The sequence below is a fragment of the Symphalangus syndactylus genome, chromosome 5, assembly GCF_028878055.3.
Source record: "Symphalangus syndactylus isolate Jambi chromosome 5, NHGRI_mSymSyn1-v2.1_pri, whole genome shotgun sequence".
NCBI classification, from domain to species: Eukaryota; Metazoa; Chordata; class Mammalia; order Primates; family Hylobatidae; genus Symphalangus; species Symphalangus syndactylus.
The window spans coordinates 33,919,798-33,942,538 of record NC_072427.2 but is presented as its reverse complement, the minus strand read 5'-3'; the positions used below and the strand labels follow the sequence as shown (position 1 = coordinate 33,942,538).

The window sequence follows — 22,741 nt, the reverse complement described above, 5'->3', positions numbered from 1 at the left end:
CTATCAAAATTAATTTGTCATTATTCCAAACTACATTGTTATAAGATTTTAAGTACAATACCCAAGGTAACCAATAAGAATATAAAAAATAATAAAAAGAAATGCCAATGAAATTAAAATGGTACACTAGAAAACATTTATTTAATGCAAAAGAAGGCAGGAATAGAAGAACAGAAGAACAAAAAAAATCGTAACACATATGGAGAACAAATAGCAAAATGGTATTAATAATCCTACCTTATCAATAATTACATTAAGTATAAGTAGATTAAATGCTCTAATCTAAAGGTAGATAAATGGCGAATGGATAAAAAGAAAATGTATGGTCCAACTACATACTGTTTACAAGAGATAAGCTTTAGACTCAAAGACACAAATAGGTTAAAAATAAAAAGATGGAAAAAAAAGATACCATGCAAGCAATATCCAAAAGCAAGCTAGAGAATACCAGATAAAACAATAATTACTAATTATTACTAATACTAGGTAAAATAAAGACCAAACTTGTTCCTAGGGACAAAGAAGGCCATCTTATAATGACAAAAGGGCCAATCCATCAAGAAGACATAACAATTTAAAATATATGTATGTGTGTCTAAGAACAGAGCCCAAAAAAACATTGAGCAAAAAGAACTTTTTTTGTCGAAATGGGAGTTTCGCACTGTCACTGACTGGAGTGCAGTAGCGAGACCTCGGCTCACTGCAACCTCCACCTTCCAGGTTCAGGCGATTCTCCTGACTCAGCCTCCCGAGTAGCTGGAAATAAGGCGCATGCAACCACACCTGGCTAGTTTTTATACTTTTAGTTTCACCATGTTAGCCAGGCTGGTCTAAAACTCCTCATCTCAAATGATCCGCCTGCCTTGGTCTCCCAAAGTGCTGGGATTACAGGAGTGAGCCAGTGCACCCAGCCACAAAAAGAACTTGACAGAACTAAGAGAAGAAGTACACAATTCAACAATAATACTGAGAGACTGCAACACTCCACTTTCAATAATGAAGAAAGCAACTAGACAGAAGATGAACAAGAAAAAGAGGACTTCAAAATTACTATATACCAATTAGACCTAACACATGTTTATAGAACACTCCAGTCAACATAAGGAGGATATATTTTTTCAAGTCCACATGGAGTATCCTCCAGGGTAGACCATGTGTAGTCTACTACAAAACAAGTCTCAATAATTTAAGGAGATTGAAATCATACAACTACTCCAAACACTTTGCAGTGAAATAAGAAATCACACTTCCATGGCTGGGCACGGTGGCTCACGGCCGTAATCCCAACACTTTGGGAGGCCGAGGCAGGCGGATCACAAGGTCAGGAGATCGAGACTATCCTGGATAACATGGTGAAACCCCGCCTCTACTAAAAATACAAAAAATTAGCCGGGCGTGATGGCGGGCGCCTGTAGTCCCAGCTACTCGGGAGGCTGAGGCAGGAGAACGGCGTGAACCCAGGAGGCAGAGCTTGCAGTGAGCCAAAATCGCAAATCGCGCCACTGCACTCCAGCCCGTGCCTCAGAGCAAGACTCCGTTTCAAAAAAAAAAAAAAAAAAAACAAAAAAGAAAAATCACATTTCCAAAATACAAATACATGGAAATTTGACAACACATTCCTAAATAACCAGTGGGTTAAAGAAGTCACAAGCAAAATTATAAAATACTCCAAAATGCACAAAAACAAAACACTACACCAATACATGGAAAACAGCTGAAGCAGTGCTTAGACGGGCTTTATACCTGTAAACCCATATAAAAAAGATCTCAAATCTATAACCTAACCATCCACCTTAAGAAACTAGAAAAAAAAGCAAACTAAACCCAAAGCAAGCAGAAGGAAGGAAATGATAAGCATCAGAGCAGAAATAAATGAAATAGGAAATAGGAAAAAAAATAGAGAATATCAATGAAACTAAAGATTGGTTCTTTGAAAAGATCTTCACGATTAAACTTTTATCTAAACTGATGAGACAGACACAGAAAGAAGCAGAGAATCAAATTCAGGAATGAATGAAAGCGGAACATTACTACCAATCTTACATAAACAAAAAAGATTGTAAGGGATACTATAAAACAAGTTTTTGGCAACAAGTTAGATAACCTAGATGAAATGGACAAATTCCTAGAAAGATAAAAACTACCAAATCTAACTACAGATGAAACAAAAAGTCTGAACAGATCTATAACAACTAAAGTGTTTGAATTAATAATCAAAATTTCACGCAAATAAAAGTCAGAACCAGATGGCTTTGCTGGTGAATTCTACCAAACGTTTAAAGAATTAACCCAATCCTTCACAAACTCTTCTAGAGAATTGTTTTGTAAAAACTGGATTTCACCTCTCATTCATTCTCCAAAACCAAGGAAATAAGAGTTATATCCCCTTATTTCATTATCATTAAAATGTGTTAGAAAAAGTTACTAATAGTTTTCCATCTGTAAAATGGGAATAAATAACCAAGAAGCAGAAAAGTTAAGTAAGATGTCCAAGGCATACCCAATATTTGAATGTAGGTCAAACCCTCTCTTAACCCAATCTTACTGTGGCATGAAACAAATCATTAATTTACTTCTCTATCTTATTTCTCCATCTGAAGGACACCACATATATGATCTCTAAAGACCTGTATACGTCAAGTAATACAATGGAATTAAGAACTTTATTGAAAATTTTTTCTCAAGTTAGAAAAAGAACACTAAGGAAATGGGAGAAAAGTCCCAAGGTACATTGCTCACCAAGAGGAATGAGGAACAACTGAGAAACTGCTTACTTGTTCTGACAGTTTGCAATAGTTCTATATACCAAATAAAGATCTCCTCCTAGCAGCCTCTGAAAAACTGCAAAGTTCTGCCCATGACAGAAATAGCAATTATGTATAAAGCTATGCATGACGTAAACTGAATTAAGGGTCATAATACACAAAGACCTTAAAAGTCAATCTGCATGATACAAATGTTAACTTCATCTAATCACACAAATAAAAATACGTACCGTTCATTATGCTCTTGATAAACGAGTCTGGACTTCTCCAGTAGATATTTTTCAACATAGGCACTACAAGAAAAATAAAATTGGTTGATATAAATAATAAAGTTTAATATAAAGTTGAAAAATATTTGGAGACAGTGTAAAAGTATAAAGAATACTATCCAGATCATTTCAAAATATTCACCATTGGCCAGCCGAGGTGGCTCACACCTGTAATCTCAGCACTTTGGGAGGTCGAGACGAGAGGATCACCTGAGGTCAGGAGTTCAAGACCAGCCTGGCCGATATGGTGAAACCCCATCTCTAATAAAATACAAAAATTAGCCAGGCATGGTGGCAGGCACCTGTAATCCCAGTTACTTGGGAGGCTGAGGCAGAAGAATTGTTTGAGCCTGGGAGGCGGAAGTTGCAGTGAACCAAGATCACACCACTGCACTCCAGCCTGGGTGACAGAGTGAGAATCTGTCTCAAAAAAAAAAAAAAAATATATATATATATACACACATATACACACACACACACATACTATTATAATTGTGTTACAGGTACTGTTAGTGTTATCCATGTTAAATTCATATGGTCATGAGTCTTTTTTCTTTCAGTAAAGCAAAATAAAATAAGAAGTTTAAACCAGCCCAGGTGCAGTGGCTCACGCCTGTAATCCCAACACTTTGGGAGGCCGAGGCAGGTGGATCACCTGAGATCGGGAGTTCGAGACCAGCCTGACCAACATGGAGAAACCCCATCTCTACTAAAAAAAATAAAATTAGCCAGGCATGGTGGCGCATGCCTGTAATCCCAGCTACTCGGAAGGCTAAGGCAGAAGAATCACTTGAACCCAGCAGGCGGAGGTTGCAGTGAGCCGAGATCGCACCACTGCACTCCAGCCTGGGCAACAAGAGCAAAACTCCATCTCAAAAAAACAACAACAACAAAAAAAAAACAAAAAAAAAGAAGTTTAAAACATAGTACACAAGATCCCGGAAGACAGACTCTACATTATTTCTAGGCTACTATACCACTACACATTCTTCCAGACATACTTTGGACAGATTACTACATAAGGCTCAAAGATATACATAGTTTCTTTTTATATATTTATGCTATTGTCACAGCCTAAAATCAATTTATTATATAATGATTTACTCTATAAATAGTTTTTTATTGGGCACTATATCAAGCACAAGGAATATGGAAATAAGTGATCTACTACCTGTTCTCAAATGACTTACAAACTAGTAGAGAAAGTAGGTAATCTAGCAGCTATTATACTAAGTTGACAGGGCTTATTGTAAAGCAATGACCAGGATATTATGCATACACAAAGAGAGACACCTGAGATTCAATCCAAGAAGGAAAAAGGATGTAAAGAAGAATTCCCATGGATAGTGAGTACACAGCCCAGAGCAAACTTTCATTACATATATCTGGTGAAAGAGTGATGGGTAAATGAATTCAAAATCTGAAGGATTAACCAGAAGGAAAGGAGAACTGCCTTTATGTAAAGTTATAAAGGAAGGAGGGTACACATACCAACTTCAGGGAAAACAATTAGTTATGTATCACTTAACTACAGAGGTACATTCTGAGAAATGCATCAATAGACAATTTTGTTGTTTGTCAACATCATAGAGTGCACTTACACAAACCTGATAGTATAGCCTACTACACACTTAGGCCTTATGTTATAGCCTATTGCTCCTAGGATACATACCTATGTTACTGCACTGAATACTACAGGCAACTGTAACACAATGGTAAGTATTTGTGTACTTAAACATAGAAAAGGTATAGTAAAAATAGGGTATTAAAATATCATAGGACTACCATAGTATATGCGGTCCATCATCTACTGAAACATCACTGTGTGGTGTATGACCCAAGTTACGCATGACTAGAGAATGAGATAGGCAGACGGACTACGATCAAGAGCTAATATACTATATGCCAGAAGAATGAACTTTATCCTGAAAGTAATGAGGAATTAAACATCAATTGTATGTCTGATATTTTTTTCTCTTTATCCAGACTGTGCCCTCCAAGTCTTTAAAACTTCTTACCCAAATGGGTGCAATCAGCTAAGATCTCACTGGAAAGGGGTTCTAGAATCTGAAATGTAAAAGCTTTAGATTACTGAATCCAAATTATTAGGACAAACCTCTTAGGGGCCAGAATGTGACTCTTAAGCTGTATTTCTCCCAGTTGCCTCCCACCACATGCTATATGCTTCAGTCACGCACAAACACAGAATCCCTCAAAGATTCCATTCACTCCTGACTGCACTGCTCACTTTCTTCCTCCCACTTCCAATTCCCGAGTCTATTCCCAGACTCTGTCCAGTAAACTGCATTCCTTCATTAAAATAAAGTCCAAATGTGGGTTCTTTGAAAATCCATTGCCACTACCACCACCGATAATTAAAATTTATTTCTTTTTCTGAATTACCATTGCCATTTCCAGTCTAAATTACCAAAACAGGCTTCCCTGTCTAAAATGGGAGAAAAGAAATTAACATGAACTAATATGTTAAATCCTCACAACCGCCTTGCGTGGCAAATATTACTGCCCCTATTTTACAAGTATAGAAACTGATGCTGAAAGATACTAAGATCACACAGCTAGTAAAAAGCATAACTTTTAACTCAGGTCTGTTTTAACTACAAAGGCTCTCTTTTTCAACTATAGTAGCCCCCTTCCACTTTATCCATGGGGGATACATTCCAAGATGCCAACCACAAATAATACCAAACCCACATACATATTCCATTCTACATCATACATATCTATATACTACATATATATATATATATATGGTTTTCTTCCTTGAATTTTTTTTTTTTTTTTTTGGAGAAGGAGTCTTGCTCTGTCACCCAGATGATTACAGCTCACTGCAAACTCCGCCTCCTGGGTTCAAGTGATTTTCCCACCTCAGCCTCCTGAACAGCTGGGTCTACAGGCACACGCCACCACACCTGGCTAATTTTTGTATTTTTAGTAGAGATGGGCTTTTACCATGTTGGCCAGGTGAGTCTCCAACTCCTGATCTCAAATGATTTGCCTGCCTCGGCCTCCCAAAATGGTGAAATTATAGGGGTGCCTGGCCTGCATCTTTTTTTCCTATACATACATACCTATGACAAAGTTTAATTTATAAATTAGGCACAGAAGACAGGGGTCCCCAACCTCCAGGGCATGGACTAGTAGCGGTCCTTGGCCTGTTAGGAACCGGACTACACAGCAGGAGGTGACTGGCCAGCAACTGAGCAAAGCTGAGCTCCACCTCCTGTCAGATTAGCAGCGGCATTAGATTCTCATAGGAATGTAAACCCTATTGTGAAGTGCACATGCGAGGGATCTAGGCTGCACACTCCTTATGAGAATTTAATGATACATGTAACACTCTTGAATCATTCCAAAACCATTCCTCCATCCCCCAGTCTGTGGAAAAATTGTCTTCGATGAAACCAGTCCCTGGCACCAAAAAGGTTGGGGACCACTGCAGTAAGAGATTAACAATAACTAATAATAAAATAGAACAATTAGGCTGGGCACAGTGGCTCATGCCTGAAGTCCAAGATTAGCCTGGCCAACACAGTGAAACACCGTCTCCACCAAAAAATACAAAAATTAGCCGGGTATGGTGGTACACGCCTGTAGTCTCAGCTACTCTAGAGGCTGAGGCAGGAGAATCACTTGAACCTGGGAGTAAGAGGCTGTAGTGAGCCGAGATTGCACCACTGCACTCCAGCCTGGGTGACTGAGTGAGACCCTTCTCAAAAAAAAATAAATAAATAATAAATAATAAAACAATTATAACAATACACTGTAATAAAATGTATGTGCATGTGGTCTCTGTCTGAAAACATCTTACTGTACTATACTCAACTACCTTTGGGTAACTGAAACTGCATAAAGTGAAACCACAGATAAGGGTGGTAGTAGGGGAAGCTTAAAGGGATATATGGGAATTTGCTGTACTTTTCCACTTATTTTTGCTGTGAAGCTACCACTGCTCTAAAAAATAAAGTCTATTTTTAAAAAAAAAGGACTCTGAACATAGACTATATAATAAGAAACAATATTGTAACAAAATTAAATTTCTTGAATATAATAATATGGTTATATAGAAAAATGTAGATTAGAAAATACCAACTGACTTGAAAACAATTTTTTATTTATTTTTTTTTTTTGAGAGACAGAGTCTCGCTCTGCCACCCAGACTGGAGTAAAGTGGCACAATCTCGGCTCACTGCAACCTCCACCTCCCAGGTTCAAGAGATTCTCCTGTCTCAGTTTCCTAAGTAGCTGGGACTACAGGCTTGTGCCACCGTGCCCGGCTAATATTTGTATTTTTTAGTGGAGATGGGGTTTCACTATATGTTGGTCAGGCTGGTCTCAAACTCCTGACCTCAGGTGATCCACCCACCTCAGCCTCCCAAAGTGCTAGGATTACAGGCGTGAGCCACCGTGCCTGGCCTTGAAAACAATTTTTTAAAAGAGCAAATGTATGCATAATATACAGAAAACAAATGCAACACATGGACAACAATTAAATCTAGGTTAAGGGTATGAGTGACTGTTACATTAGTGTTAAAATTTTTCTGAGGTTTTAACTTTTCTCAAACTAAAAAAAGTTGACAGGGAAGAATTTTAATGCTGACACCAATGTCTGGGAATGAACAATACATAGTTTATAAAAGGGTAAAGACAAAAATTAAAACATGCTCCAAAGCCTACACCTGCTAAGTAGCAGTACTTACCCAAGTACAGTGCCTGTTTCCTGGTAATTTACTTGAATAAACTTCCCAAAACGACTTGAATTGTTATTATGAGCTGTCTTTGCATTTCCAAAGGCCTGTCAAAATAAATAATTCTCATTAGTTTCACTAAAAAAAAAATTTTTTTTTGGAGGGGGGATTAGGTCAGCTCAGAGACAAAATGCTAAAGAGATAGTAAAAAGACAATTTGCTTATATGTTCAGACTCATTCACAGTTCAGGCAAAATTTTTTTTAAAAAAAAAAGCAATTAACAACTGAAAGAAGACCAAGTAGATTTTATTTTCTGCTATTCAGTAAAATAAACCATAATTTTATTTTATGCTATTTATTTATTTTGGAGACAGAGTCTCGCTGTCGCCTAGGCTGGAGTGCAGTGGTGTGATCTCAGCTCACTGCAACCTCTGCCTTCTGGGTTCAAGCAATTCTCCTGCCTCAGCCTCCCGAGTAGCTGGGACTACAGGCTCACGCCACCAAGCCTGGCTAATTTTTTGTATTTTAGTAAAGATGGGGTTTCAATGTGTTGCGCTGGCTGGTCTGGAACCCCTGAGCTCAGGCAATCTGCCCACCTCAGCCTCCCAAAGTGCTAGGATTACAGGTGTGAGCCACTGTGCCCAGTCAAAATAAATCATAATTTTAAAAACTTAATGTTCTTTAAAGTTTGGATTTCTCTTTCACATTCCGGAGCCCCCCTACAAAAAAGTCTTAATATATTTATACTTTTACTTTTTAAAAAATTTGCTAAACTGAAGTAACAAGGAGTTAGGAAAATAATAATTACATCAAAATAATTACAATTTTAGAATAGAATAAATGAAATTCCAGTACATAATGTACTATACTTTATTATGCCTATCTGAAACAAAGCTAGAGTACTCATTACAAAAGAGTAAGAACTATAAACTTCCTAAATTGTCACCCAAAGTATGTACCTTGCAATGGAATACTGCCCAGGAATAAAAGTAAACTAATGATATCAACAAACACTATGCTAAGCACAAGAAACCAGGCACAAAGTACATATCTTATAATCTATTTATATGAAATTCTAGAAAAGGCAAAACAAGAGTAACAGGAAGCCAATCAGCGGTTATCTGGGAATCCGGGTGGAATTGAGAAATATCTACAAAGGGGCACAATGGGTGATAAAGATAATCTATAGCTCAATTCTGTGATGGTGGTCACATGGATATATACATTTATCAAAATTCACTGAGCTGTACACTTTAAATGTGTACATTTTATTGTAAGTTATAGCTCAATATAGCTCAATGAAATTTAAGATTTAAATGTTTTTAAAAAATGAAGCCACTGCCCTAGCCTGAGCATTCACATTATACTTGAAGAAACAAAACTAGAAAAGACACAGAGATGATTCATTGCGGAGCTTTTTTCTTCTCCTATAATAATCTCATGGGAATGGCATGCCCTCTAACCCCAAAATCCTAAAGTAGCCATTTACTGAACACCTCCCTAAATGCAAAGCTGTTCGTGCTAAACTGTAACTGTGCAGAGAATATATACACGACGCACGTACACATACAAGACACGGCGAGGATGTCAACCAAGCTGATGCCCCAGCAACTACATCTGTACTCAAGTAGTCATACTCAACTACAACTGTATCATGGTCCTGAGACCAGAAACATCAGCATCTCCTGAAAATTTGTTAGAAATTCGAATTCTTGGGTCCCTCACAAAACTATTGAATGAGAAACTCTGAGGATAAGGTCCAGCAATCTGTGCTTATAAACCCCCTTCGAGTGGTTCAGATGTAAGCCAAAGTTTGACAACCACCACTCTACTTATTATGCATGCATTTAAATTTCTGCGAAATTACATTTTACTATGTCTTAAGAAATTATTCTATAATGATAGCAGCAAATGCAAAGATTCATAAAAATCTCCAGAAATGTCCCTCATGAATGTTTAGATTATACTGTACTTTAGTAAGTCATGGAAAAGAGCCCAGGCTCTCAACCATCACCAAATCATCTGCAAACTATATACACAAAAAAGCTTGACATTGCTGAGTTCTGAATGCCTAGAATAGTTTGTCCATTCTGCTTTTTCCCTTTCCACCATAGAGAGTTTTTTATAAGGAATTTAGAAAAACCACATAGCACAGATTAATAAAATCTAGAAACAGAAACATAAATTTCATCAAAGAAATATTCATTTAAATGTCAAATGCATTACATTTTGATAAAACTTACAAAATACACAGTGGGCTTGGAGATTTGAAATATGGATGTGTGATGCACTACTCCTATTTTCATATATGCCACTTTTGATTCTGCCCAAGGCTACAATGTCAACAGCAAATTAGAAGCTTTACCTGTTACTTAACCTGTGATTGCAATACAACTTTTATCACTACATAAAGTCATTTAGGGCCATTTTGAGAGGTAGGCTTGCAATAGATACTTCACCAAATAAGTTATATGGATGGCAAATAAGCATGAGAAAGCATGTTCAACATCACCAGCTATTACAGAGATTCCGTCAAGACCACAATGAGATACTACTACACACCTATTAGAATGGCTAAAATAATCAACAAAAATTGACAATACCAAGTGCTGCTGAGGATGCAGAGGAACTAAAACACTCATACAGTGCTGGTGGAAATGCAAAATGGTAGAACAACTCTGGAAGACGATCTAACAAAAAGTAAAATGTTCACAGAAAGTTAAACACACTCTTAACGATATGACCCAGCAATACCACTCCTGGCTGTTTACTACTGAGAAATACAAATTTATATATACATACACATCAAGGCACAAACATTATCATCAGCTTTGTGACAGTCAAAGCTTGAAAATAACGAAATGTCCATCAACAAATGAAGGATTTAACAAACTGTGATTCATCTACATAATGGAATACTATACTCAGAAGCAAAATAAACTGTCATATTTTAGCAACCTGGATGAATTTCAAAGATACAACACTGAATGAGAGAAATCAGTCTCAAAACTTTACATGTGGTGGTTCACATGTGTAATCCCAGCAATTTGGGAGGCCAAGGGGGGAGAACTGCTTGAAGCCAGGTGTTTGAGACCGTCCTGGGCAACATAGGGAGACCCTGTCTCTACAAAAAGTTTTTAAAAATTAGACCGGCATGGTGGCACACGCCTGTAATCTCAGCTTATCTGGAGGCTGAGGTGGGAAGATCACTTGAGCCTGGAAGGTCGAGGTAGCAGTGAGCTGTGACTGTACCACTGCACTCCAGCCAGGGTGACAGATTGAAACCCGGGTCTCAAAAAAAATAAAAAACTTTACATACTATAGGACTCTATTTATATGACATTCTCAAGAACAAAAACAGCAGCAATGGAGAGCAGACAAGTGATTCTGAGTCATGAAAGTATGGCAGGGCAGAGGGTATGAAGATAAGGAGTATCATAAGAGTTGTATGGAGTGATGAAACTATTCTGTATCAAAATTGTACACAGATGGCTATAAAAATTAATGTTTTAAAATTCACAGAATTTTAATATAAGATTACTTATTTCAAAAAAACTTAACTCCTCAAAATAGTCATTCAAAATAGAAGGCACAAAAAAGACAATTTCAGATATACATAGTTGAAAATATTCATCACAAGCTAACCTGCACTAAAAGAAACATTAAAGAAGTCGTTTAAGCAGAAGGAAAATTGTATCATATTAAAACATGGATCTATATAAGGAAGAACAGTAGAAATGGTTGCCCCATGAGTAAATACATAAAATATTTTTTAGTACTTAAATCTTTTGAAAATATCACTGAGAGTGAGATTAGCAAAAATGGCAGAGTAAGGACCTCTAAACATCCTCTCCTTCACAAAAGGCACAAGAATGCTGACAAAAACTGTCAAACTCAAATTTTTAAGAACTCTGGAAATTAACCAAAGGATTGCAAGAACCCTTGGCAGAGGCATTTAATCAAGAAAAAACAGCTGAGTTTAGGAAAATCAGGCATTTTAACTTGTGCTATTACTACTCCTTTCTCTCTAGCTCCACACTGAAGAGAAAAACCAACATCCTACAATGATGGGGTTTTTTTAAAGACACCCAAGAAGCCACTTGAAGAATCAGAACAGGGATGGAACTCATCCAAACTCCAGTTCCCCATGAAAATCATCACAATTTGACTTATCTGGCATTTCCCTGGAAAAACTCACACAAAGGGTTCTCTCTTTGTGTGTATGTATGTTTTGTTTTGTTTTGTTTTTGAGACAAGATCTCACTCTGTCGCCCAGGCTGAAGTGCAGTGGTCCTATAACGGCTCACTACAGCCTCCACCTCCAGGACTTAAGCAATCCTCCCACCTCAGCATCCTACCACCACACCCAGCTAATTTTTGTATTTTTCTGTAGAGATGGTGGGGGAGGGGGGGTCTCCCTATATTGTCCAGGCTGGTCTTGAACTCCTGGGCTCAAGTGATCCACCTACCTGAGCCTCCCAAAGTGCTGGGATTATAGGCATGAGCCACGGTGCTGGAGTGCAGTGGTGCCATAAGGACTTTCTTGACCTTACTTGGAAATCCCTTGCTGAAAACAGCCTCTTCACACTCCCCACTGCGCCCACCCACCATCACTATGTGTGTTTGTCAAAAACAATCAGAAGCAATTGTTTAATCACTATAACTGCTTAAGGTGGTAATAACAGAATGGGGCAAAAAAAAAAAAAAAAAAAAAAAAAAAAACAAAACAAAACAAAAAAAAACACCAAACAAAAGGAAAAGCTGGTGAATAATATGTACAAAGGGGACTTTGAAAACACCTGAAATATTCATGGGCATATGGAAGGCCATGAGCATGCACAGCACTGCACATGCCCAGGATATGTCGATGCTCACAAAACACAGGAGACCTGTGTTTTGAACTTGAGGTTCTTTGTAAGCAGGAAGTAGAAGGTAAGGCACAGTTGACAACCGCTTGGCTGAGTACTGAAGGGGTGAGTCAACAAACACACAGAACCTCATAGTAAAGACTGGAAGCCTTAACTTCAGGCATTTAAGGAAATCCAAGTCTAATCATAACTAACCACTATAACTGAGTACAGTTTTTGATGATCTCATGCACAAAAATATAAACTTTACAAAATTAGTTCAAAGAAGTCATGAAACAACCAAACAATGGTAAGAAAACCACCACAAACCTTGGGAAAATCTCATTTTGAGATGCCACATCATTATTATTATTTAAAAATGTCTAGTTTTCACCAAAAAATTAAGAGACATGCAAAAAAGTACAAAAGTATGGGCATGGGAAAATGAAAAATAGCAATAAACAGCAACTGTTCCTGATAAAGCCCAGATGTTGGACTTAACTAGGCAAAGGCTATCAGCTTTTTTTATTTTTCTGAGACAGGGTCTCACTCTATCACTCAGGCTGGAGTGCAGTGGCACCATCACAGCTCAGTGGAGCCTCAACCTCCCGAGCTCAAGCAATCCTCCCATCTCAGCCTCCCAAATCAGCCTCCTCAGTAGCTGGGACTACAGGTGCATACCAACACATCCAGCTAATTTTTTTTTTCCATTTTTTTGTAGAGACAGGGTCTCACCCATGTTGCCTAGGCTGGTCCTGAACTCCTGGGCTCAAGTGATCCACTCTCCTTGGCCTCCCAAAGTGCTGGGATTACAGGCATGAGCCACCATACCTGGCCATAATACAGAACTCTTAAATGCACAAAAAATATCCACCAAGAAAGACCATGTTCTGGGCCATAAGTCTCAATAAATGTAAAAGAGTTCAAGCTATAAAACACAGTGTTATTTAACCTGGCCAAAATACAGAATTATTAAATGCATAAAAAATATCCACCACGAAAGACCATGTTCTGGGCCACAAGTCTCAATAACTTTAAGAGAGTTCAAGTTATACAACACAGTGTTATCTAACCACAAAAGAATTAAATTATAAATCAAGAAGAGGGGACAGAATCTCAGAGGACAGGATTGGGGCAGGGCAAGATGTGGAACAGATCCACAGATCCACTGACTGCTCTCCCACACACAAAAATACACCAATTTAACAACTAACTACACACACAAGAAAAGCACCTTCATGACAACCAAAAACCAGTAGGGTAAATGGAAACAGCCATCTTAGACTAAGATGGAAGCCATGTACTGAGAATGGCAGAGCCACAAAGAAGGAGCCCGTGCCCATCACTGCACAATCAATAGATCAGCCCAAGACTGCTACCATGTGTATTATGACGTGAGAGAAATAACAATCTATCTTCTTTAATCCCTTATTGTTTTGACCTTTGTTACGGCAACCTAATGTTTGTACAAAAGGGCTTTCATTTCTTACTTCATTCGTTTCTGCATTGTTTGAATGCTTTATAGCATGTATAATTAGTTTAATAACTTAAAATATATACATAATCTATATATGTTCATTTACCTATAAGTAAAGATACAGATATAAGTAGATATATATCTATATATAGGGAGAGTGAAATCTATATTTATCTATATAGTCTATACAGAGGTTAGATAGATATAATGTGCAGTGGGCCAAAGATAGAGACTTTAGATTTTGGTTTTCTGATACACCAAAATATTTTGAATTATTTATACCTTCCTGAAAATTAAATTCACAAATCTTTATTAAGAACTGGTCACGTGAAAGAAACTAAAGTGACACAAATAAGTATGTCATTGTTTTGGAAAGTACTATATTCACTCGTGAGTAGCAAATTAATTTCAACAAAACAATACCATCCATACTTTTCAAGTAATACTGTTAATCTAAAGTTCACTGATTTGAAGTTTCGTTTATACTTTATTTGGTAAAATCTGTTTTGCTTTATAGTTGTATACAAACTTTAAGGAAAAAAATTTAAATACAGTTTTATATTTGTACATTTTTCAGTGTCTTTAAAATTTTTGTTTATATATACTTATAATAAAATAATTAGGTTTCCAAAAAAAAAAAAAAGATAGGATTTAAATATTTACAAACTAAACACAAATCTAAGCAACCCATGGTTCAAAGAAGAAATCAGGCCAGGCACAGTGGCTCAGGCCTGTAATCCTAGCACTTTGGGAGGCTGAGGTGGGTGGATCATCTGAGGTCAGGAGTTCAAGACCAGCCTGGCCTACATGGAGAAAGACAAAAAAATTAGCTGGGTGTGGTGGCGCACACCCAGCTACTCAAGAGGCTATAGTCCCAGCTATTCAAGAGGCTGAGACAGGAGAATCACTTGATCCGGGCAAGTGGGGTTTGCAGTGAGCCGAGATCACGACACTGTACTCCAGCCCAGGTGACAGAGCAAGATTCTGTCTCAAAGAAAAAAAAGGGGGTGGGTGGGATCTGTCTCTGCTGTTCCATGTCCTCCACCTCAGGAGCCCCTGGTGACTTTGTCACAGCCTCCATTGCTCTGTGATCTCCAGGTCCTGGGAGATGCACAGCTAAGACACCAGTACATCCTGGAAGCTAGGAAATGACCCTGAACCTGCAGCAGCAACCTGGTCTCTCCATCACCCTAGGCTTGTGGACCACCAATCACAACCTCATCCACCAGCATGGACACAGGAATTTGTTAGAAAATAGCCCTGCCTGGGCCATCAAGCTCCAAACGGTCATCCAACTAGGAGCCTCGGACAATGGCCACTTTTGCTGGGAACCTGTAGATAGGCCTCTAGGAAGATCTGACTGCTGTTTTTCCAAAACAGTGCCCCCTGTCAGCAGGAGGCAGTTAAAATCGGTCTTCATCCTTATCCTTATCCTTATTCTATTGGCACTTAGATGCACTTCTTTAGAGGGGAGAATGAGACAGTCAAGTAATAAAAGGTTCCAGGAGAATCTCCAACTGACCTGCATACTGGGAAGACAGGGTGAAGACTTGTTAAGTCTATGCCATTTGCAGGGGGGAGGAGCCTGGCCTCTCCTGTTTCTGTGTGAAGACCTGGGATCAAATTAGTGAGGTCAACAGCCTGTTAGCAGGACCTCATCTCACTTTGCTGAGTTGTTTTTCCTGTTCATTCAATAATTTTACTCCTCACCCTTCTACGTGTCTGCGAGCCTAATCTTTCCTGGTCGTGTGACAAGAACCCAGTATTTTCCGTTTTTTTGAGACGGAGTCTCGCTCTGTTGACCAGGCTGGAGTGCAATGGCATGACATTGGCTCACTGCAACCTCTGCCTCCCAAAGAACCTGGTATTTTCTACGACAATATTTTATACATTTCTTTCTACAATGATTATATGTCTTTCCAGCAGGAAACAAAAAAAAAAGAATAAGTCACAAAAAAAAGAAGAAATCAAAAGGGAATTATCAAATGTTTTAAACTAAATAAAAATGAAAACACAATATGTCAGAATTTGTGGGATAGCAGTACAAGCAGTACCTAGGAAAGAATTTACAGCACTAAATAAATATATTAGAAAAGAAGAATGATCTAAAATCAATGACCTCAGAGATCATACTAAAAACTTTAAAGCCTGTAATTCTAGCACTTTAGGAGGCCAAAGCAGGTGGATCGCTTGAGCCTGGGAGCTCAAGACCAGCCTGGGCAACACGGTAAAACTCTGTCTCTACAAAAAATACAAAAATTAGCCAGGCGTCGTGGTACATGCCTATAATCCCGCCTACTTGGGAGGCTGAGGTGGGAGAATTGCTTAAGCCAGGGAGGTTGAGGCTCCCATTTATTTGCAGGGTTTTATGGCTACAGCATATTCTTCACACATGACAGACACCTGTACATCTTCACCTGCATTGTATTTTCCCTGTATTTATTTGCCTAGTTCACTTTCTGGCAGTTTAAGATCCTCAGGAACTTCATCAGCTTTGCCGGCAGGGAAAGGCAACTATCTTGAATACGTATCAGTTGATAATCATGTCTGAATATTTGGAACATCCATGTTTTGAACAGAAAGACAAATATCTTCTTCTTTTTTTATTTTTTCCCATGAAAACAGCAATTCCAACAAGCTGAACCTTGGCATGACCATGTTTTCCAGTTTTGGAAATTAACATCTTCACTATTTTGCATGGCTGTCCTTTGAACACCATGAAGCCACTTTTGCACAGGTTGAGCACTGCGTAGGGTAAGTATTGGAAGCCCCAGCAACTCCAGTAGTTAAATCAATTTCGTACACCATTGTGAGCTGGGGAGATGGTAGTTTTTCCATGGGAACTTTCAGCAGGCAAAGAGCGCCTTTCACCCTGCGTACCGGCACGGGTCCCCTACAGCTGCAGAGCCAGCGGCAGCAGCGGCAGCAGTTGCCAATAAGGGAATATTATATAAAACTTTATGACAATAAATATGATAACTTAGATTAAGCAAGTTTCTTGAAAGACACAAACTATCAAAGCTTACTAAAAAAAATAGTAATAATAATAATAACATGAATAACTCTATATCTACTTTTAAAATTGAAACCTTGTTTAAAATTCTCCCACAAAAAACACCAGGTCCAGATGGCTTCATTAATGAATTCCAACACTGACAGTAAAAAAAAATCAGTTCTACACAACTCTTCCAAAAATATGAGGAGAAAAGACTTCCCAATTCATCCTATGAGACTTGATAATTCTATCAATGCAAAAGATTAAATGCAAAAAAAAAAAAAAAAGACATTAAAGGAAACAATGTTAGGCATGACGGTGCATGCCTGTAATCTCAACTACTTGGAAGGCTGAAGCAGGAGAATCACTGAAGCCCAGGAGATTGAGACCAGCCTGAGCAACAAACTGGGATCCAGTCTCAAAAAAAATTTTTTTAATGAGAAAGAAAACAACGTCCCTCATGATGTAATTCACATTAACAAAGTTTAAAATATAATCATCTCAATAAGACACAGAAATAACACGTGACAGAATGAATTTTGACATCCATTCCTCAAAAAAGCTCTAAACAAGCTAGGAATAGAAGGGATCAAGCTCAATTTGATACAGAATTTACACAAAACCAACAGCTATCATTATAACTTAATGGCTAAAGACTAAATGTTTTCCCCTAACATTTGAAAAAGACAAGGATGTTGCTTTCAACCACCTCTACTCAACATTATACTGGAGTAGCCAGTGAAATCAAGCAAGAAAAAAAAAAAGACATCCAAACTAGAAAGGAAAAAAAACTTTTTATTCACAGACATGACTGACTATATGAAAAATCCAATGGAATCTATAAAAAAGCTGGTGCAGGGGTGGGCAAGTGTGGTGGCTCATGCCTGTTATTCCAGCACTTTAGGAGGCCAAGACAGGAAAATCACTTGAGCTCAGGAGTTCAGGACCAGCCAGCCTAGGCAACATGGTGAGACCTCGTCTCTACTAAAAATAAAAATAAAAAACTAGCCGAGCATAGCAACACAGGCTGATAGTGCCAGCTACTCAGGAGGCTAAGGTGGGAGGATCACTCAAGCCTGGAGATCGAGACTGCAGTGAGCTATGATGACACCACTACACTCCAGCCTGGGCAATAGAGGGAGACCTTGTCTCAGAAAAAAAAAAAAAAAAAAAAAAGAAAAAAAAGGTTAATGGCACTAATATTTAAGTCTAGCCAGGTTGCAGCAGATAAGATCAACGTGTAACTATCAACTGTATATCTATATACTGGCAACAAAGAACTGAAAATTGTAGAACACCATTTATAATAACATCCTCAAAAATATTGAGAGATACATCTTACCAAAGATGTAAAAGACCTGTACACTAATAACTATAAAATACTGCCAAGAGAAATTAAAGAACTTAATAAAAAGTTAAACACATACTTATCATCTGATTTAGTCATTCCATTCCTAGATATTTACTGAAGAGAAAAAAATGCATATGTCTATATAAACTTGAATGTTAATAGCCAAAAATTAAAAACAACCCATATATCCATCAACGAGTGAATAGATTTAAAAAATTGTGATATCCCATGGAATACTATTACCTTAGCAACAAAAAGGAATGTATTATCGACATATGCAACAACATGGATAAATCTCAAAATAATTATACCAAGTGGGAGAAGCCAAATATAAAAGGGTACATACTATGTGGTTCCATTTATATAAAATGGTAGAAAATGCAAACTAATCTACAGTGACAGAAAGCACTTAACTGGTTTCCCATATATGGGTGGGCTGAGAGGAGTGTGAAAGAGGGATCACAAAGAGATATGAGGAAACTTTGGGGATAATGGATATGTTCTTGACTGTGGTGGTGGTTTCATGGGTATATACATGTCAAAGTTTATCACGTTATACACTTTGCATATACTCAGTTTACTGTATTTCAATTATACCTACAAAATATCTTTTAAAAAGACAATGAAGTAGTATTACCTTTTCCTTTCAGGTCTAAAACAAACACTATATTACCTTTCCTTTTTTTTTTTTTAATTGGCAAGCAAAAACTGCATATATTTATGGTGTATAACATGATGTTTTCATATATGTCTGCAGTGTAGAATGGCAAAATCAAGCTACTTAATTTATGCGTTACCTCACAATACTTATTTTTTTGTAATGAGACTAATTAAAATATTTTCTTAGAAATTTTCAAGTACAGGCTGGGGGCAATGGCTCATGCCTGTAATCCCAGCACTTTGGGAAGCCAAGGCGGGTAGATCACCTGAGGTCAGGAGTTCAAGACCAGCCTGACCAACATGGAGAAACCCCTTCTCAACTAAAAATACAAAATTAGCCGGGTGTGGTGGCACATGCCTGTAATCCCAGCTACTCAAGAGGCTGAGGCAGAATCCCTTGAACCCGGGAGGCAGAGGTTGCAGTGAGCCGAGATCACACCATTGCACTCCAGCCTGGCAACAAGAGCAAAATTCTGTCTCAAAAAAAAAAAAAAAAGAAAGAAATTTTCAAGTATATAATATACTGTTACTTACTATAGTCATCATGACGTATAATAGATCCCTTGACCTTATTCCTCCTATATAACTAAAAAATTTGTGTCCTACAACCATCTCTCCAATCCTTGCAGCCTTTAGTAACTACCACTTTGCTCTTTGTTTCTATGCATTCAACTTTTTCAGATTCCACATATAAGTGAGATTGTGGAGTACTTGTCCTTCTGTATTATCTTTCCTTTTGACATTGGATGGTATTACTTGTAAAACATCCCACAACTAAACATTTTTTCCCATATTCTCTACATTATTACAAGTTTCGATGCTAGGCACAGCTGTTAAGCTTGCAGAAATACAAGCAATTCATCATCAAAAATATTCATCAGCAAAAATATTTTCACCAACCATCACAATGCAGTTAGACAGGACCTCACTCTGCTTTCTCCCCTTATAGGGGGATATACAATGACTACAGTCATCTCTTTCTTTGCATCATTAATGACCCAAAGACACTCTCTTTAAAAAAAAAAAAAAAAAAAAAATTACCACTGTCACACTCTTCAGTCTTCCACACCACCTTTTTTGCTTTCCCATCTTCCAGTTTCTCTTGGTTACTAAAAATAACGTCTACACTTCTATTTAGTTTTACTTCATCTTCTCACATCTATCAAATATTTTTTAAAGATATGTTTAAGAATAAGAACAGTATTTTTCTTTTTTTAAATTGCTGCTCCTCGTGGAGCAGGGCTACCCTGCAGGCAGTGTGCCCAGAGTAGCAAGAACAGTATTTCTATAGCTTCTCAGCCTTCTGGCTAAGATCAAGTATAGTTATGTTTTTATCAGTTTAATATCTAGAATGTCTTCTATCCAAAGACATTTTTTTTTTTTTTTTTGAGATGGATTTTCACTCTTGTTGCCCAGGCTAGAGTGCAATGGCATGATCTCCGCTCACAACCTCCGCCTCCCGGGTTCAAACAATTCTCCTGCCTCAGCCTCCCGAGTAGCTAGGATTACAGGCATGCGCCACCACGCCTGACTAATTTTTTTTTGTATTTTTAGTAGAGACAGGTTTCTCCATGTTGGTCAGGCTGGTCTGGAACTCCTGACCTCAGGTGATCCACCCACCTCGGCCTCCCAAAATGCTGGGATTACAGGCATGAGCCATTGCGCCCGGCCCTAAATCAGTTTTTGAAGCTGGGAGATGGAACAGTATCTTGCTTGATCTACTCTACACATCGACCTGGTATTGCAGTACCTCCAGGAATGATACACCCCCCCTACCTCAAAGGATAAAAATTAAAATTAAAATCAAAAATAAGATTTCTATATATTTACCTCAAGTACTGGTCCAGCTCCAAGAATAATCTGTTCTACTCCACTGGCAAATCCTTTCTGACTGAGAGCAGTAAGGTGATGAATAAGAAAGTTTGTGCTTTGAGTCTTCCCAGAACCACTCTCTCCCGAAATCACGATGCACTGATTCTTTTTGCGCTGAAGCATGGCATGATAAGCTACATCAGCCACAGCATAAATGTGGGGCTCAAGTTTTCCCAGTTGGTGGTTATCATACATTTTGACATATTTGGGGTTATAAATAGGAAGAAACTTGAACGGGTTAATAACTATTAGAATACTGCCAACATAGGTATAAATTTTTTCATGCTTAAAGCGATTTCGTAGGTTTTCTAAGAGAGTTTTCTCATTCAAATCAGGTAAACTACATAAATCATCAAAGTCTTTCTGTTGAGGCTGTGGAAGAAAACCCCGTTCCATCATCCTGCGACGTTCTTCTGTTACCCGTAGCCATGACTGCAGGCTACCATAATGGATTGATCCATCAAGGTTTTTCTCTCTCAGAAGAAAGCGGTAGTCCTCTCCACTTAAGCGATTTTCCAGAGCCATTCGGGGCCACAACATCATTCGCTGAACTGGACAATCTGTTGGATTGAGAATCCATTCTTCTCCACCAAATTCCTTTACCTCTGCTAGAACATAACATTTTGTTTTGTCAAGATGAAGTTTGTTTATAAGAGACTCAATCACCTCAGCAGCTGTGGAGTTTTTTCTGGCAGGAATCGGACAGTAGATTGTCCCTTCTGAAATAGTCCCAGGATATATCCGTAATGTATGTTCATTATCTTCAAAGCGTCGTCTTCCTCCATCATTTATATTCATATTGGATCCTGTCCCATCAGCATGGATAGTATATGTTCAAAGTCGTGCAAACCATTTTCTTGGTAAAATAACTGCAACATAAAAGATGCAAAATATTTAGAAGTAAATACTCATTGCTTTCTGATGCTCAAGAAAGAAAAGCTTAACAAGCATGTTGATTACATCTTCTAAAACACAAAATACTAACTCTTGTCTTAGCACAGCAACAGTTTCACTGAGACCACATAATATTAGGTTTCACTGTCCAAATCTAGGCACTTTCTAAAACAGTAACTTGCCAAAAAAACATATATTTCAATGTTTTATTATACAAAAATCCAAAGAGTTCAAAGAAAAATTATTTTTCCCTTGCTGTCTCAAATGTTTGTAAGGAACTTGGGATTAGAACCAAGTTCTTTCCTTATACTTAAGAAAGACTGGATTAAGACAGAATAATCATGCAAATCTAATTGCCCTGTACCCAAAATTTCTTAAGGATAAAGCAAAAACAAGAAAGAATCTCAACAATGGAGCAAAAATTTTGTAAAATTTGTTAAAAACAGTAAGAAGATAAACAGAGAAATTACATAAAACCAAGAAAATGATGAGAGAAACCAACTAAAGAGATAGACATATATTTTCAAGGAATTCTAGGCTCTGACTCACTCCCTCCCACAAGGTGGGAAGGAGAAGGGAGTTTGGCAAGAACGACAAAAGAATCCTGCCCCTGACTTGCTGGGCAAATTTAACACAATTATACAACTAGGCACCACTACAAATTTTATTCAGCTTCTCTTTGTCCTTCAATGCTACCAATATATCTTTTTACCTAACCTTATTTATTGCATTCCTTACAAGTATTCTGCATTTTCTTCCCATCTTCCTGAACCTCGTATACAGTATATCACACTTCTAGAAGAATGATTTCAACTTTTATACCTCACTGAGAAAATAGTGATTTCCTTCAAATGGCTTCCAACTCAAAATTTATTCCTATCTTTACCTCATCTATCTTATTCCA

At 37.8% G+C, this 22,741-nt stretch overlaps 1 protein-coding gene and 2 pseudogenes across 5 annotated transcripts in view; 1 reads left to right on the top strand and 2 right to left on the bottom strand.

Moving 5' to 3' along the window:
• Nucleotides 1-22,741, bottom strand: part of MYO9A (myosin IXA) — a 300,363-nt gene that overhangs the window by 199,145 nt on the left and 78,477 nt on the right. For all 5 annotated transcript variants that reach the window (XM_055277888.2, XM_055277886.2, XM_063638792.1 and 2 more), the window contains exons 2-4: nucleotides 20,902-21,812; nucleotides 7,753-7,847; nucleotides 2,996-3,058 (exon numbers count right to left, since the gene is read on the bottom strand). In XM_055277888.2, the coding sequence (XP_055133863.1) occupies nucleotides 2,996-3,058; nucleotides 7,753-7,847; nucleotides 20,902-21,741 (998 nt within the window). In that variant the 5' untranslated portion in view covers nucleotides 21,742-21,812. The remainder of the gene's footprint in view (nucleotides 1-2,995; nucleotides 3,059-7,752; nucleotides 7,848-20,901; nucleotides 21,813-22,741) is intronic.
• Nucleotides 16,315-16,923, bottom strand: LOC129482308 (eukaryotic translation initiation factor 5A-2-like; annotated as a pseudogene).
• On the top strand, nucleotides 20,359-20,530 carry LOC129483808 (uncharacterized; annotated as a pseudogene).